This window comes from Ovis aries, chromosome 1, assembly GCF_016772045.2.
Source record: "Ovis aries strain OAR_USU_Benz2616 breed Rambouillet chromosome 1, ARS-UI_Ramb_v3.0, whole genome shotgun sequence".
Lineage (NCBI taxonomy): Eukaryota > Metazoa > Chordata > Mammalia > Artiodactyla > Bovidae > Ovis > Ovis aries.
In genome coordinates this window covers 86740470-86757144 of record NC_056054.1, presented here as the reverse complement: position 1 = coordinate 86757144, position 16675 = coordinate 86740470, and the positions used below count along the sequence as shown (strand labels likewise).

Genomic DNA, 16675 nt, shown 5'->3' with positions numbered 1-16675 from the left:
TCAGGACTGATTTCCTTTAGGATGGACTGGTTTGATCTCCTTGCAGTCCAAGGGACTCTCTAGTCCTAAATAGTACATAGGATCCCAGAATTGGAAGAGAACTCAGGAGTCATCTGTAGGAGCTTGGGTCCTACACAGGACCCACCGTAAGTCTTCTCCCTTCTCTTCTCTGGCCTCGTAAGCCCTTTACACACAGGCTTTTACAGCACCTGTCCCCATGCATTGTGAACGTCGATGTCTCAGTTTCCTTTACCACAAAATGATACCTGAGAACAGACAAGGCTTCTTGTGCCTTCACCTCCGTATTTCACTTTTCTATTCCTAAACACTCACAGGAGTTCTTGCTATATGTGAATCAGGGTATGTGTAATAGAATGAATGAACAAACAAATGAAGGGACATCTGAGCAAAACAGTCATCCAGCCCCTGCTTTAACACTTCCTGTGATGAGGAGTTCATTACCTCAAGATGGAAAAGATCCATTACGGGACAGTTGAAATGTCAGAAGTTGTTTCTGGACAGGGGAATGTAAATCTGCTCTTATGACACTTCTATAGAACAGTTCTTCCATTTAGAGGCCCAGAAGCACAGAGGTCCTCAGTCTGAGGATCTGAGATCACCGCCCCAAGGAAATATGTGTAAAATTCTGTGTGTATCTGCCTGTGTACTTAGGGGTAGGGGATCCATGGCTCCACAAAGGAGTCCTATTGCCACATTTTATTTATTTATTTTAAATATTTATTTATTTATTTATTTGGCTGCACCTGGTCTTTGTTGTAGCATGCAGGAATCTTTAGTTGTGTGGCATGTTCCCTGGGAACACGGAGTCTTAAGCCACTGGATCACCAGGGAAATCCCTGTATTTCCAAATTTTAGAGCCACACTTCTAGACAAATCAAGAGTCCTCAAAAATGTCTACTTTTATATATTTTTTCCCTCCTACTTTTCCAAAGAAAGCAGACTCCCAGGTTGTTATGTATCTTGAGCAAAACTAGCCCTGCTACTCTAACCACGGATGATTAGACAGGGATTAATTCACATACTGAAGTTAACCATGAATAGGTGGGGCACACAGGAAGCTGAAGGAAAGAGTTTGATAGGAATTGTGATCAAAAGGGCGCACCATGTTGGATGGCAGCAATTTGACTCATTCAGAGGCTCTTCATGGGAAATAAATATCTTTGGTGATACTCAGAAAGTGGGTGACTTTGGAGTTGCCAGCCTCTTTTTGCCAATTCAAATCACTTTTTCAATTCTCCAAGCCTTGGAAGCACTGGGCTCATAGTGACTACAGCTAATAAGACAACTCCCCAGTTACAATAAACCTCTGTGGGGTCCTGCAATAAACCTGTCTTCCTGAAACCTATTAGGTGTGACTCTTCTTTGCAGTTGCAAAGATTCTGACTAATACACAACCTTCCAGTTTTCACAAGTGGCTATTATGACTTCCTTCTAAAGTATAAGATCCTCATTGGTAAGCTATCTTTCATATATGAGCTACCAAAATAAGTATTCACACACATTCTCATTAAATCCTTATAAAATCCTACAGTAGTCATTCTCTGGAGAAGGCAATGGCAACCCACTCCAGTGTTCTTGCCTGGAGACTCCCAGGGACGGGGAAGCCTGGTGGGCTACCGTCTATGGGGTCACACAGAGTCGGACATGACTGAAGCAACTCAGCAGCAGTCATTCTCAACTTGGGTAGGGTACAAAGAACCACCTGACTCTACCTTAAATATAGATTCCCAAGCCCCCATCTCCACAACTTCTAAGCAAGTCTGGGGTGGACCTTGAAATTCATTTTTTAAACAAGTTACTTGGAGATTCTGATGTTGGTAGTCTAAATCCCTCACAAGAAGAACACTGCCCTAGGAGTTTTTCCCAACTGCCTTGATGATCAAAATGCCTCTCAGACTCTGCCCATAGAAGTTCTGATTTAGTGGATAAGGGGCTCTGGAATTGCCGATGCAAGAGACCCAAGAGACACGGGTTCGATCCCTGGGTCAGGAGGATCCCCTAGAGAAGGAAATGGCAACCCACTCCAGTATTCTTGCCTGGAAAATTCCATGGACAGAGGACCCTGGTGAGCCACAGTTCCATGGGGTTGCAGATAATTGGACACGACCGAGCATGCACCAAGCATAATGTCCATTTTATCGGTGAGAAATCTGAGCCCCAGAGTAACTTATCCACAGTCATATAGATAGTTGACAACAGGGGTGAGATTAGAATCCAGCTCTCTTGACATAGTCCCACGCTCTAAGGCCACACCACCTGTACGGAGGCCTGGACATAATAGGCAATTGATAGAGGTTCATTAAATAGAATCCATGCAGGCTCTAGAGGGAAGAAACTATTTCTATAAAGCATATTTGCATCTTGTTCCACCCAGCCTCACCCCAAGGCACATAATAAGTGGTCTGCCCTAGGGGCTCAACAGATGTTTGTGAGAGAATGCATTATTGTATGATTACTGGACTCTGTGCTGCTCTATCAGCTACCTCTGGCTGAGCTCCAGATTGTAAATGAGCTGCCCAGAACTGAGCTTGATACAGTGATGGTCTGATCCAAACTGAGGATGGCAGGATCTCCTTTGCCCCTGTTTTTATAGGAATTCCTGTCTGTTCTGGGGAACAGGACTTTGCCCTTCCTGCCAATCTGGGGTGTGCCTTCATGAAACCAAGAGGAGCTGACAGCTCTATTACTGGCCCTGGGCCTTCTCCCTCCTTCAGCCTCCACTGTGGCTTCCTAATTCTATCTTCCCATTCATCAACACTTAGAACTCTGCTATACCCATAACCTTGAGAGCTTTTCCCCAGTAGTTCTCTGCACTACTCCTAGAAAAGAACCCTAAAGAACCCTGCGCTGAAAAGAACCCTAAACAAGGATGATGGGCACCAGATCATTCTTACCTCCCCACATTTACAGAATGCATACCACACATTACATACTCCATAGGAGCATGCATGCTAAATTACTGTAGTCGTGTCTGACTCTGCGTGACCCCTATGGACTGTAGCCTGCCAGGCTCCTCTGTCCATGGAATTCTCCAGGCAAGACCTTTCCCTTCTCCAGGGGATCTTCCCGACCCAGGGATCAAACCCACATCTCTTACATCTCCTGCATTGGCAGGCGTGTTCTTTACCACTAGCACCACCTAGGAAGCCCTCTATTAGGCACATGAGCTTATTAAATACACAACACCATTAGATAGATACTTTATGCCCTTTTTACAGGTTAAGTAATTGGTTCAGGTCATCCAGTGAGTGGCAGAGCCAAGATTTGATCCTGAGGAGCCTCGCTCCAAACACTATGGTCTTAACCACAAAGTTATACTCCCTTTCAAGGTTAACTCAGTTCTGCCTTGACCCAGCTTGTGAACTTGACTGCTAAGGCATCTTCCAGCACTGGTAGTCTAAACTTCTCTCATCTCATAAATTAGTACCAGCCCAGGTGCAGTGTGATTAGCCTGAGAACAGGCTAAGAACAGTAGAATATAAGTGGTCAGAGTAGAAAATTCAGACACAAATTAAATAGGTAAAGACTCAAAAAGTATGATTATAGGGAAACACTTCATTAATTCAAAGAGTTAGCCCAATGGCCTTAGATAAGAGGGAAAAAATCTTTAACTACAAGTTTATCATTTAGTTTAACTATACTTCTTTACAAAATCATAAAAATACCAACTTCCTACACTGGAATATTAACTCCTCATATAATAAAAACTAATTCATACAATGTGAACTAGCTTAGAAGTCTCATGTTAGTTAAATTTTAATTTTAAATGTAAAGCCTTTCTAAATCAAAAGAGAGTGTTGCAAGTGCATGAAAAGAAAATATTTTCAGACTTTGACAAAACTTCTTAATGAAAAAAAACACCAAATACCTTTTGGAGGAACTTCTGGTGGCTCCAGTACTCTTGCCTGGAAAATCCCATGGACAGAGGAGCCTGGTGGGCTTGCAGTCCACAGGGTCGCTAAGAGTCGGACACAACTAAGCGACTTGACTTTCACTTTTCACTTTCATGCATTGGAGAAGGAAATGGCAATCCACTCCAGCATTCTTGCCTTGAGAATCCCAGGGATGGGGCAGCCTGGTGGGCTGCCGTCTATGGGGTCGCACAGAGTCGGACACGACTGAAGCGACTTAGCAGCAGCAGCTGGTTATCCAGACTTCCAGGGAGGAGCTCCAGAGTAGTCTTCTTTGTCACAATGCCTTGGAACAAAAGTCTTTCATTTCTGAGATATATGGTCAGCTGCAGGCTGACTGAGGTAGGAGAACCCCACTGCTAAAGGCTAAAATAACATTCTGAACCATGAATTTATTTGTCAGCAATATTTCAAAGACACATCTATCTGATGACCTGTTGCAGAACTATTTTGAGATGTCCATATGTGGATGTCAAAAGTCAAGAAAGTGTTTATGATTTAGCCATCAGGAATGATCACCTCTGTGGAAGCAGAATAACCCTAACCAAGAGCAAGTGCTACAGATTGAACAAGATGACTTTAGAATTATTAGACAATATATATGTACAGTGGAATATTACTCAGTCATCACAAAGAATGAAATAATGCCATTTGCAGCAACATGGATGGACCTAGAGATTGTCATACTGAGTGAAGTAAGCCAGACAGAGATGCTGAAACAGCATATGACATCCCTTATATATGGAATCTAAAAAGACATGATACAGATGAACTTATTTACTTAACAGAAACAGACTCACAGACTTAAAGAATGAACTTATGGTTGCAGGGAATTGGAGGGAGAATGCAGGGGAAAGGATAGTTAGGGAGTTTGGGATGGACATGTATCCACGGATGTATTTTATCCACGGATGTATTTTAAATGGATAACCAACAAGGTCCTACTGTGTAGCACAGGGAACTCTGTTCAATGTTATGTGGCAGCCAGGATGGGAGGGGAGTTTGGGGGAGAATGGATACATGTATATGGATGGCTGAGTCCCTTTGTCTCCACCTGAAACTATCACATTACTAGTTGGCTACACTCCAATACAAAATAAAAAGTTTAATAAAAAAGAATTCTTTGACAAAACTGAAGATATGAAGACACTGAAAGATGTCTATGGCACCCTTCTACCCACACCAGTGATTCCTCTTCTGCCCCTGGTCAGTATTCACATCCTTGCACTCCCTGCAGACCAAGCAGAGCTTCCAGAAGGTGTACAGGGTGGAGGCGGAAAAGAGTAAGGAGTAGCAAAAAGGGAGCTGGATATCAGATGTCCAAAAAGACATTAAACAAAAAGACAGTAAACAATGGGTGAGCATGCTAAAAGGCAAATTAAAAGAATCAGAAATGAATGCCAGTTTAGGACTGAAGATGGGAGGAACAGGAATCCTCCAGATTGAGTGCCTTCAGGGACAAACTGGAAACGGAAACATTGGTCAATTGCTAGATATGAAATGGCTCAACTCAAGTGGGAAGGGCTTAAATTTCAACCCTTTAAGCAATACTCAGCCAAGCACTCATCTCTATTGCTAACCCTCCCAGAAATGGCTTCATCCCAGTGCCCCCTCTTTTTGGAGATACTCTAAGAATGACAAAACTCATGTTGACAGCAGCAATACGACTGAGGTTCTCCACAAAATGAATATTTTTAAAACTAAATTTTTAAATTTAAATTTGTAAATATTTTTAAATTGAAAAGATAGCCCAGAGAGTGAGAGCTTAAAAATATGAGTGAAAGCTCTGAACAGGCAAAACCCTAGAACGTGGGGACAAGGCAGACAGGCGTGCAAGGTGATCTGCACATTTTGTGGGGAGGGGGTTGGGTTTTTTACTTTTGTTTGTTTATTGATCTTTGATGTTTTGATCTGTACATATGTTGACATCAAGACCAGGAGATCTCCTAACTCTCATGGAGAAAATTAGGTTTTTAAAAAGATAATGCTTATAATAATAAAACACATTCACAACTATTAGCTCATTTGATCTCACAAATAATCCTATGAAATAAGTTCAGGTGCTATTATTATTCCCATGTTATAGATAATGGAATGAGATTCAGTAAAAATAAACTGAAATACCGAAGGTCACAGAGCCAGTATACAGCTGACTTCTCCAAGACCAAACGTTATGCTTCACCATTGCCTATTGTATGGTCAGGCCATTCAACATGAGTGCGGGGTTCTTCTTTCCTTTATTTATGGCTGTGCTGGGTCTTCATTGCCCTATGAATTGTGGGATCTTAGTTCCCTGACCAAGGATTGAACCCAAGTTCCCTGTATTGAGAAGGTGAATTTTTAGCCACTGGACCATGGGGAAGTTTCCCAAAGTGGCTGTTCTCTTGCTCTCTTTATATAAACCAGTCCCTGTTTATTCACATGACTAGCCACTCTTAATTATAGCACTTAAACAGTAACTGCCTATGTGTTTGCCCCTGACCCAGCCAGTAATTTCCTTGGTAACTGATAAGCCACCCTGATGTCAATTCCCCCTATAAATGGTAGCCTCCTGAGCAGTCTACCCTGAGTAGTGAAGATAGATGCCATGTCCTGCCTGCCGCCTGCGTACACAGTGCGGGTGTAGCTCCAAGATATTCTGTTTCAGGTGTGTAAGACTGCCCTATCTAATAAACCATTGATGTCTGTGTCTCTGGGTTCTTTCTTCAGTCTCAAGGCTGGGCAATTACAAGGCTTGCAGCCCAACAGCCCTACACTAGGCATTGAGACTAACATATAATGAATGTGCTAATTTAATGCAATTATTAATTAATGAATTAATTCAACAAACATGTTTTAATGCCTATTAGGAGCCAGACCAAGGGTAAATCCCTGCTCCCAAGGAGCTTACAGTCTAATGGGAAAGCAAATATGTAAACAGAATTGTAAATTAAAAGTTTTATAAGAATATATGTATGTGTGCTCACTAAGTGGCTTCAGTCATGTTCAAGTCTGTGACCCTATGGATTGCAGCCTGCCAGGCTCCTCTGCCCATGGGATTCTCCAGGCAAGAATCCTGGAGTGGGTTGCATGCCCTCCTCCGGGAGATCTTCCCGACCCAGGGATCAAACCCATGTCTCTTACATCTCCTGCATTGGCATGTGGGTTCTTTATCCACTACACCTGGGAATCCCATAAGGACATATATAAATAAGAAAACATCTAAGTGTGCCCAGCAAATTAGACTGTGTTGTCCTAAAACAAGAGTGGCCAGCTGCCTGGAGTCTAGAAAGAAGTCAAAAGGTAGCTTCTTAACAAGGTGTCTTTCACCAGCTCTGACTGAAGTGCCCAGTACTAGTTATTGAAAAAGGAAAAAAAAAAAAAAACAACCACTTCTAGTATGCAGAAAAGCAATTCATCCAGTTTCATAACCTGGTAGACATATCCAACCTTTTTTGCTCAAATGCTGAGCTGACCAAACAACCTTTCAAATTTTACTTAGGAACATTGGGTTGACGCATTCCAGCAAGAGGAAATAAACACCCACTATAAATAACCTGTTGCTATTTATCCTGCCAAAGTCCTCTTTTTGTTGTGAATTAATAGACGCTTGTTCTGGTCTAGAAAGCACCTGTGGCAGACCTAGCATGAGTCAATTTTTATACCAGTGCCATCCAGTGGAACTTTCCATGACTATGCTCAGAAGGGTAGCTAGCCAAATGTGGCCATTAAGTGCTTAATAAGGAGCAACTAAGGAAATTATTTATAATGTTATTTAATTTTAATTAATTTAAATAGCCATGTGTAGCTAGTGGCTACTGTCTTGGACGTCATAGCTCCAGATCCTTGGTACTCAAAATGTGCCCTGTGGATCAGCAGTGTCTGCATCACAAAAAGTCATTAGCTTTTTAGAAATGCAGAATCTCAGGCCCCACCCCCAACCTAGGATTCAGAATCTGCATTTTAACAATATCCCCAGGTGATCTGTATGCACATTAAAATTTGAAAATGGCAAGGTTACTTCTGAATGACCTAAAAAAAATTTTTAAGGGATTGACCACCATATCTGTGGTGACCTCTTCAACTTGTAGACACCCACATCTGAGGCCAGTGTCCAGCATAAAAGACCTTCTTCGTATCTGTCTCTCATCCATCCATAAACATAGTGAACAGGAAAAGGAGAAAGCCTGGTATACTGGGTCTTAGGAAAGTTCATACAGGATATGGGAATGGGATGGAAAGAGCAAGAGTTTTTCAGGGATACCTCCACAAAATAAAATGATGAAATTTCCTTGATGATTATTAAACATGGATGATGAGTATATGGGCATTCATAGGACTATTTTCTTTGGTGTATGTTTGAAATTTTTCAAAATTGAAAAATAGACGTGATTTTTAGAGTTTATGAATGTGATATTCAGCCTCCAAAGATCATCTCCTCTTGTATTCATACTTTGTGTAGTCGCCTGCAAAAATGAATTGGGACTGATCCTCGTGACCAAAGTGGAGGTGACAGGTGTGGCCTCAGGAAGCTAAGTCCTGGTGACTTCTGCCTTGTTCTCTCTTGGATCTCTTGCTCTGAGGGAAATTAGCTACCGTGCTGTGACGAAACTCAGTCTCATGGAGAAGACTTTATGGACAGGAATCAAGGCCTCTGGCCAAGAGCCAGCCCATCACACAAGTGAGCCATGGAACTGAGCCTCTGCAGAAGTTGATTCTCCAGCCCCAGTCAAGGCTTCCATTGACTGTAGCTCCATTTGACTGCAACTACCAAGACAGAACTACCTTTCAAGCCACTCCTGAATCTCTGACCAACAGAAATTGTGAAAGGCAATAAATGTATATTCTTATATTAAAACAGTGAGTTTTGGGGTAATTTTTATGCTGTAATAAAGAACTAATACAGTATGACTTCAAAATTTCCCACCCCCTCAATACCTTCCCTATCTTCTCACTGATGCCTGAAATAAATAGGAAAGACCTTTTCACACTGTGCGTAGGGTTAACATGCTAATACCCCTTGAAGGCTGGGAGCCGAGAAATTGATGCTTTCAAATCGTGGCACTGGAGAAGACTCTTCAGAGTCCCTTGGATTGTAAGGAAATCAAACCAGTCAACACTAAAGGAAATCAGCTCTGAATATCCATTGGAAGGACTGATGCTGAAACTGAAGCTCCAATACTTTGACGCAAAGAGCCCAATCACTGGAAAAAAGCCTGATACTGGGAAAGATTGAAAGCAAAAGGAGAAGGGAGCGGCAGAGGATTAGATGGTTAGATAGCATCACCAACTTAACAGATATGAATTTGAGTAAACTCTGGGAGATAGTGAAGGACAGAGGAGCCTCGTGTGCTGCAGTCCATGGGATCACAAAGAGTTGGACACAACTTAGCAACTTAACAACAACATAGCCCCTTGAAGAGATAATATATTCCCTTAAATTTATGGTAAAATATGCGACAGATATAAATTCTTTCCTTTTAAAACTCTTAGCAGGCTAATGTATTGAGACATTAATTTCAGTCTTGCTCTTGCTGTTGTAAGAAACTAGAAAGAATAGAAAGGTAAATTCTCCCTTAGCTTCTAGCATCTGAAGAACAGCTAAAGTTTTAATTATAAGATCTAGACTCTGCTTACATGCCCTTCTTCCCATGCCCAACCCTAAAACCCACACTGGTTAACAGCTTCTTGGTGTTTCAGGGATTACCCTAAAGATGACAAGCCTCTCACCCCCTTCATTTTGAGGATTAGGTAACAGAGAAACTATGCTGGAATTGCCCCATGAAGGAAGTGGAAAGAAATTATACTGGTTTAGGAAGACGGCAAGTGGCCAGGCCTAAGGGAGGAATGAGTTCCCCCAGGCTGGGAAAGATGTTTGAGCTTTCAGAAATGGAAACTTGTCCCTGGCTTGTACAAAATCGGGTTGTGTATGTGTATGTGCGTGTGTGTGTGTGTGTGTGTGTGAGACAGAGAGTGAGAGATTGCTTCACAGGGTGTACCCCTACTCCTGCCCAACCAGCTTGTAGGTTGTAGAGCTGTACCCTTTAAGGGGTACCCCATGGGTCGTGGCATCAAGTCTTAAGAAAAAGGCCCTTCTCCAAATCTTTCCCCAAAATGTTGGTGAAGAGGAATTTATAGAGCCTAGACTCCATCTTAGGCCTGTTCATGCTGATTGTGCTCGGCCACCTTTCCAATGGACTCTGAACCTCTGTGCCTGAACTTTAGTGCCTGAACTCTGAACTTTAGTGCCTATGAAAACAACAACAGAAGGATAAGACCCCCTCCAGACAGAAGAACCTTGAAGATCGTATCTAGGTTAGACATCGCCCAAGAGAAAACATACACTAATCACCCCTTCCTCCAGACAGGCCTAAATTTTCCTGTATCTATCAGAGTGTAACCTCAGGTTTATTGATTATTGGCTAATTGTTTGAGCACATGAGCACATAGCAGGTGATGATGGGTTATTGGGATTGTATTTTCCTTGGTTTATGTAAGTCTCAAGGAATTTGGGGTGGTGGGTTCGGACACGTACACATAGGGTATAAAAGATTTTCACAAATGCTGGTCAGGGTCCTTAGCTAAGAGGCGACTCTGCCTTGGGCCCGCGGGTGTAATAAACTGCACTCCACTATCTGCATTGTCCTTCTCAGTGAGTTTGTTTCCTGGAACGCGTGGCTACAACATTGGAACTTCACAACCCTAGCGAGAGGGGAGGGAGTACCTCAGGAACGTGACTAATGAATTTCCCGCCAACATTGACGGCTGGGAGCTGAGCCAGATTTTTCTAATTTGTAATATTAGAAGACATGTGACGCGTCTCGGCCTGGAATCAACTGCAGCGAATTCACTTCAGTTAGACCTACTTTTCCTGAGAGCGGTTTGGTAAGTAGAAGGGTGGGGGTTGGGGGGATGAAGAGGACGGAAAAAGGTGGAAGAAGTAACAGGAAAACTAAGGGGCGAGACAGTTTCCTTCTCCAGGTCGGCACCTGTTCTAAGACTGAACGAGCAGCGCGCTGCCGCCCATCCAGCTCCGACACAAACACACGCACGTGCGCCCCGCCCCCGCCGCGCGCACGCGCCCCGGAGCTCGGCGGTGGCGACGGGCGCGCGCGCGGTGCTCGCTGCCCCCACGCCGCTCCCTGCGTTCTGATCGCTGCGTCTCCAGCTCCCCGCACCGCTGCGCGCCTGCCCCGCGGATCCGGAGACGGCGGCCGTGATCTGGGGGCTCCGACGGCGCCGCGCTGGGGGAGCGGAGCGGAGCCCGGCGCGTCCCGGGGAGGCGATGTGACCGGGAGCGGGCCCCTGCGTAAGGCGGGCGCCGCGGCAGGCCAGCCGGTGAGGCGCTGCTGGGGGAGGCCGCGACGGAGCTCCCGGACCCGCCATGGGCTGAGACACGTCCTCGCCGAGCAGGTGCAGTGATCAGAGGTCCCGGGGTAGCGGTGGGGAGGCCCCCTCAACAGGCCCCTTCAGCCAGGTTAGGACTCCCCCTGCCCAGCCTGTGCGGGGTCGACCTTCCCTCAGCTCCTCCCCAAAGGCTCTGCTGACCCCGCCTCCAGACCTGGGCCCTGCAACCCCTGTGACCCCAGCAGCCCCTGACATCCCGGGAGATCCCAGCCTTCCACTCCTGTTACCCCAGCCTGGTAGGCCCTTGTGCTCACCTCCTCCTCGGTCCCAGTATTTTGAGCCCCCAGCCCCCAAGGTACCTGGGAACAACTCAGCGTCGCTTCCTTTCTCTTCTAGCCCTAGGAGGGGTGGTGTGGGGTGGGTAGGGGGGAGGAGAGCAGAAGGAGGGAGACTGGGTCCTTCCCTCCAGAGATCCTGGTGACCACAAACCTATACTCTCTCTTAAGCCTGTAGTGAAAGTGACCCTTCCTTACCCCACCAGAACATGCCCGGGTGATTTCCTACCAGGTCTTCCTTGCGGCCTTCCTCGCCCTCTGCAGTGACACTATGCAACCCCAAGGAGACCTGCGAGGCCTCTGGCTCCTGCTGCTGTCCCTGTTCCTGCTCGTCTTTGAGGTGGCCAGAGCTGGCCGGCCAGTGGTGAGCTGTCCTGCCGCCTGCCTGTGCGCCAGCAACATCCTCAGCTGCTCCAAGCAGCAGCTGCCCAACGTGCCCCACTCCCTGCCCAGCTACACTGCCCTCCTGGACCTCAGCCACAACAACCTGAGCCGTCTGCGGGCTGAGTGGACCCCCACGCGCCTGACCCACCTGCACTCCCTGCTGCTGAGCCACAACCACCTGAATTTCATCTCCTCTGAGGCCTTTTCCCCGGTTCCCAACCTGCGCTACCTGGACCTCTCCTCCAACCAGCTGCGGACGCTGGATGAGTTCCTGTTCAGCGAACTGCAGGTCCTGGAGGTGCTGCTGCTCTACAATAACCACATTATGGCAGTGGACCGCTGCGCCTTCGACGACATGACCCAGCTGCAGAAACTCTACTTGAGTCAGAACCAGATCTCCCGCTTCCCTCTGGAACTGGTCAAGGAAGGAGCCAAGCTCCCCAAACTAACGCTCCTGGACCTTTCCTCCAACAAGCTGAAGAACTTACCATTGCCTGACCTGCAGAAGCTGCCCGCCTGGATCAAGAATGGGCTGTACCTACACAACAACCCCCTGCACTGCGACTGCGAGCTCTACCAGCTCTTTTCCCACTGGCAGTATCGGCAGCTGAGCTCTGTGATGGACTTTCAGGAGGACCTGTACTGCATGAGCTCCAAGAAACTACACAATATCTTCAACCTGAGTTTCCTCAATTGCAGCGAGTACAAGGAGCATGCCTGGGAGGCCCACCTGGGTGACTCCTTGACCATCAAGTGTGACACCAAGCAGCAGGGGATGACCAAGGTGTGGGTGACACCCAGCAATGAGCGAGTGCTGGATGAGGTGGCCAACAGCACGGTGACCGTGTCCAAGGATGGCAGTCTTCATTTCCACCGGGTGCAGATTGAGCATGGGGGTGTGTATACCTGCTATGCCATGGGGGAGGCTTTCAATGAGACCCTGTCTGTGGAGTTGAAAGTGTACAATTTCACCTTGCACGGACACCACGACACCCTCAACACAGCCTATACCACTCTTGTGGGCTGTATCCTCAGTGTAGTCCTGGTCCTCATATACCTGTACCTCACCCCGTGCCGCTGCTGGTGCCGGGGTGTTGAGAAACCTTCCAGCCATCAGGCAGACAGCCTCAGTTCTTCCATGCTTAGTACCACACCCAACCACGACCCTATGGCTGGCGGGGACAAGGATGATGGTTTTGACCGGCGGGTGGCCTTCCTGGAACCTGCTGGACCTGCGCAGGGTCAAAACGGCAAGCTCAAGCCGGGCAACACCCTGCCAGTGCCTGAGGCGACAGGCAAGGGCCAGCGGAGGATGTCGGATCCGGAATCGGTCAGCTCGGTCTTCTCTGATACGCCCATTGTGGTGTGAGCAGAATGGGTTGGTGGGGAGATTCTGCCCCAGGAGAGGTAATGCGCCCTTGAAGGATGTGAGGGGGTGGAAGAGAGGGCTAGCTGCCCAAGGGAGTGGGTTCCCCTCGAACTCAAGGGAATTGGCCACAGGTACAACAGCAGGCAAGACCCCAAGCAGGGTGTGGCTGCCATGATTTTCAAACGTGGATATACTAATCCTCAGGCAAATACGACACCCCTTCCCAGAGCCCTGACAGTTCTCAAGGTGGTGGAAGAAGAGGGTGTCTGCTGGTGGGAATGAGGAAAGGGGTGAAAGAGCAGATCCCCTAAACTTTCTTGAAGTCATCCCTAGCTCCTTCAGAGAAAATCATTTGGGAAAAAGTCACTTTTTTCCTTTCTCTGCCCACCCACACCTGTGCTGTTGTGTATACTGGGGGGAGCTTCCACAGGAGCCACATTAGGGAAGAGCTAGATTGTCCTCCTTGGCCAGGAAGCCACGCGTCACAGCTGGGGAAATGGGAAACCTTTGGGAAAAGAAGTCAGGAAAAGGCTGGGACCTCAATAACATTCCCCAAAGCTGTTGTAAGACTTCCTAGGAACACCTTCCTCTTTCCAGAGGAGCACTGTGTGCATGGGTCTTTGCAGGAGCTTGGCCTGTTGCCTGTCAGATATGGCAACAATGTGAGATGCGGTATCTGTGTCTTGTCCTGTGACCAGTGGCGCAGAGGGGTACAGCATGAACCAAGGGGTCCCTGTGACAGTATAGATGCCAGCACAAAACCTGTAGATGGGGGATAAACTCCAGATTGGAACCAGTTGGTGAAACTCTTGGTTGGCATCTGATTCCCAGCACCCATGTGCCGGGTCAAGGTGTGGGGTGCTGGAAGCAGAGTGTTTGTGGATGCCTGCCACAGACGTGGGGTGAGGGCCTCTTTGCATGAGGAGGTGGACAGTAAACCAGCCACTGTTACGTAGCATCCAGCGGAATCTACCTGATTTTCTGTGTATGCCATCTCTTCATTTGTTCTCCGGATAGGCTCAGGTAGAATTCTGAGTGTTCCCTAATATGCTGCTCTGCAAAAGAAGGAGTCCAAGAAGTCTGGCCCCAGCTGGCTTAGCTTGGGCTCAGGGATGGAGGGGACCAGGCAGACATCTTTGTGCTGACAAAGCCACCTTGCTCCTCTCTTAGAGATCTCACCCCTGCTGCAGAGCTGGAGCATGGGATTCATCTGTGGGGCTGGAATCAAGTGGTCCCTGCCACAGAGGAATGGCAGTTCGGAGGGTGGCTTAGAGTTCCGCCCTCTCCGCAAGGTTCCATACAGTCTTGTAACAGAGACAGTCAGTGGCACTAAACTTTCAGGAGACCCTCTCAGCCAGAGGTGTGCACAGTTGTCAGACCAGAGGAACTTAAGAACAGGCCCAACATTCCATTCCATCAAAGTGGCAGAATACTTTGAGCATAGAGGTGGCCACTTCCTTTGACTCTACTGCAGGCCCTAGGGGTTGGTGGCTCTGAGCTTTGGCAAGGGGACATGAAGGGCAAAAGTAAAAATGTTCTCTGACGTTGGTTTTTTCAGTCTGTCCCCTCTCTCCCACCAAGTCCCCTGTCCTTAGAAGTTCTCCAGCTCTTCCAGTTTTCCAATCTGCTATTTAGGTTCCAAGAAGTGTCATTTACCTGTGGGTGAAGGCTGCTTGCTAGGAGGTCCTAACTCCCACTGCCTGTTAAGATCCGAGGTGGGGACTGGAACTCAACATCTTCCCCTTGTCTGTTGCTGGGATGTCCAGACCGCTGTCCATCCTTTATTAGTAACCTAGCTTTGTCGAGAGAGGTGCAGCGTTTCCCTCAAGTACTTGCATGCTCATAGGGATGCATGCTTATAGGTCTGCATGCACCCCAGCACCTTGACTTCCATCAGGATGATTCTTCGGTCCCCACTAATGTCCACTTCCGGAGTGGTTTCTACTTACGTGCACTTCATGCACATGATTTTCTTGCCCTGTAGGAGACTGTGACCATGCCAGGCTCTGCAGATACAAACTTTTGTACTTTTGATTTCTGAATTGCTTAAATCTTCACCCCACATCTCTGTGGCACTCTGTAAAGCCCAGAGTTAGGAGAGCTGCAGGTTGAAGACCTTGAGAGAAGGGTTGATGAGGAGCAAGCTGGCTCTTCAGACTCCTCAGAAACCTTCCTTAGAGTAATGGTATGTCAGAAATAAATGTAAAACTAGGTCAGTGACAGATCCAGAAGAACACTGGCAGGGGACCAAGCAGCTGTAAGTTGCTCTTCCTATGTTAACTGCCCTAGTAAGCTAGAGGCAGGAGGGAAAAATTGTGTGGTCATATTCCAGAGACTTCTAAAGATTCTGACACTGAAGCTATAGGAACCAGGATCCCCTCCTCAGACTTATCAGAGAAAATCTCACCTCCAGGCAGCATCTTCCCCTCCCATCATCTAGGGCTCTGAAAATCTTTCAAGTGGATGTCAGATGAAGTAGGTCCTCTGGACATCCTGAGTTCCCAAGGACTAGGAAGGCCGTTTTCCTCCTAAGTCCTACCCAGTTTAGGGCATGAGGCTCTTAGTCTCCCCACTGTATCCACTAGGTTAGCCAGGACCTACCAGTTTGAGAGCCTGGTAGGTGTTCCTGGCTTCCCCACCAAGAGACTGAACTGATTGGCCTCTTCCCATGGTTTCAGTGACTAGAACCCAAAGGTAGCTTTCTACTTGAGGGATTGGGTACTCAGCAGATGTAAGCTCACTGGAACCCTATGTAGGAAACTGCCAGGTCTGGTTATAAGAAAAGGTCAAGCGATCACCCCCACCCCCATCAGTCAACCAGACATGTCTCCCAGGAAGCAGGAGTCCCTGGAGACAAGAGTATGTCAGGGCTGTACAATCTGTCTGTGTGATTGTGATCTTCTTTCTTTCCCTGTATTTATGAGGCTCCTAAGAGGGAGCCAGGAGTGGGGAGACCCCAGCTGGGGAGAGTGAAGGCGACTGATTCCAGTTTTCCGTGTGTCCTTACCTCTGTACTTCCTTGTAGCCCTGCTGGTGAAGTGAGCAGGCCTCCCCATGTCCAAGATCCTAGTCCTTCCACTTGTGTACTCCCAGGCTGGCAAACCTTGGAGCCTCTGGGCTCTGAAAACTAGACAATGATCATTAAAACCTGGCTTGAGTCTCTGTTCTGGCGTAGTCTGTGACTGGTTTATCTTTTCAGCCTGTGGGGAGGGTTCACAGCACCTCAGAAGGGTGCAACCTGTCTAGGGGTAGAGTAGTTAAACGCTGTTGTGAGAGCATGGGTAGAGTCCACATCGAGGCGTGAAGATAGACCAGGGGTCAGCCAGCCT

At 47.1% G+C, this 16675-nt stretch overlaps 1 protein-coding gene across 2 annotated transcripts; it reads left to right on the top strand.

The window, feature by feature from the left end:
* Positions 1 to 11006: 11006 nt before the first annotated feature.
* AMIGO1 (adhesion molecule with Ig like domain 1) lies at positions 11007 to 16508 on the top strand. Of its 2 annotated transcripts, none has more exons than XM_042251929.1 (2): positions 11007 to 11324; positions 11826 to 16508. In XM_042251929.1, exon 2 carries the CDS (start codon positions 11865 to 11867, stop codon positions 13344 to 13346), a length of 1482 nt encoding a protein of 493 aa, XP_042107863.1. In that variant the 5' UTR covers positions 11007 to 11324; positions 11826 to 11864; the 3' UTR covers positions 13347 to 16508. The 2 variants fall into 2 exon arrangements, with proteins under 2 accessions (XP_042107863.1, XP_004002335.1); XM_004002286.5 differs by having other exon boundaries at positions 11800 to 16508.
* The last annotated feature ends 167 nt before the right edge of the window (positions 16509 to 16675 follow it).

Coding starts and splice junctions, on each gene's coding strand:
- AMIGO1 (XM_042251929.1), top strand. CDS start 11,865: ATGCAACCCCAAGGAGACCTGCGAGGCCTCTGGCTCCTGCTGCTGTCC.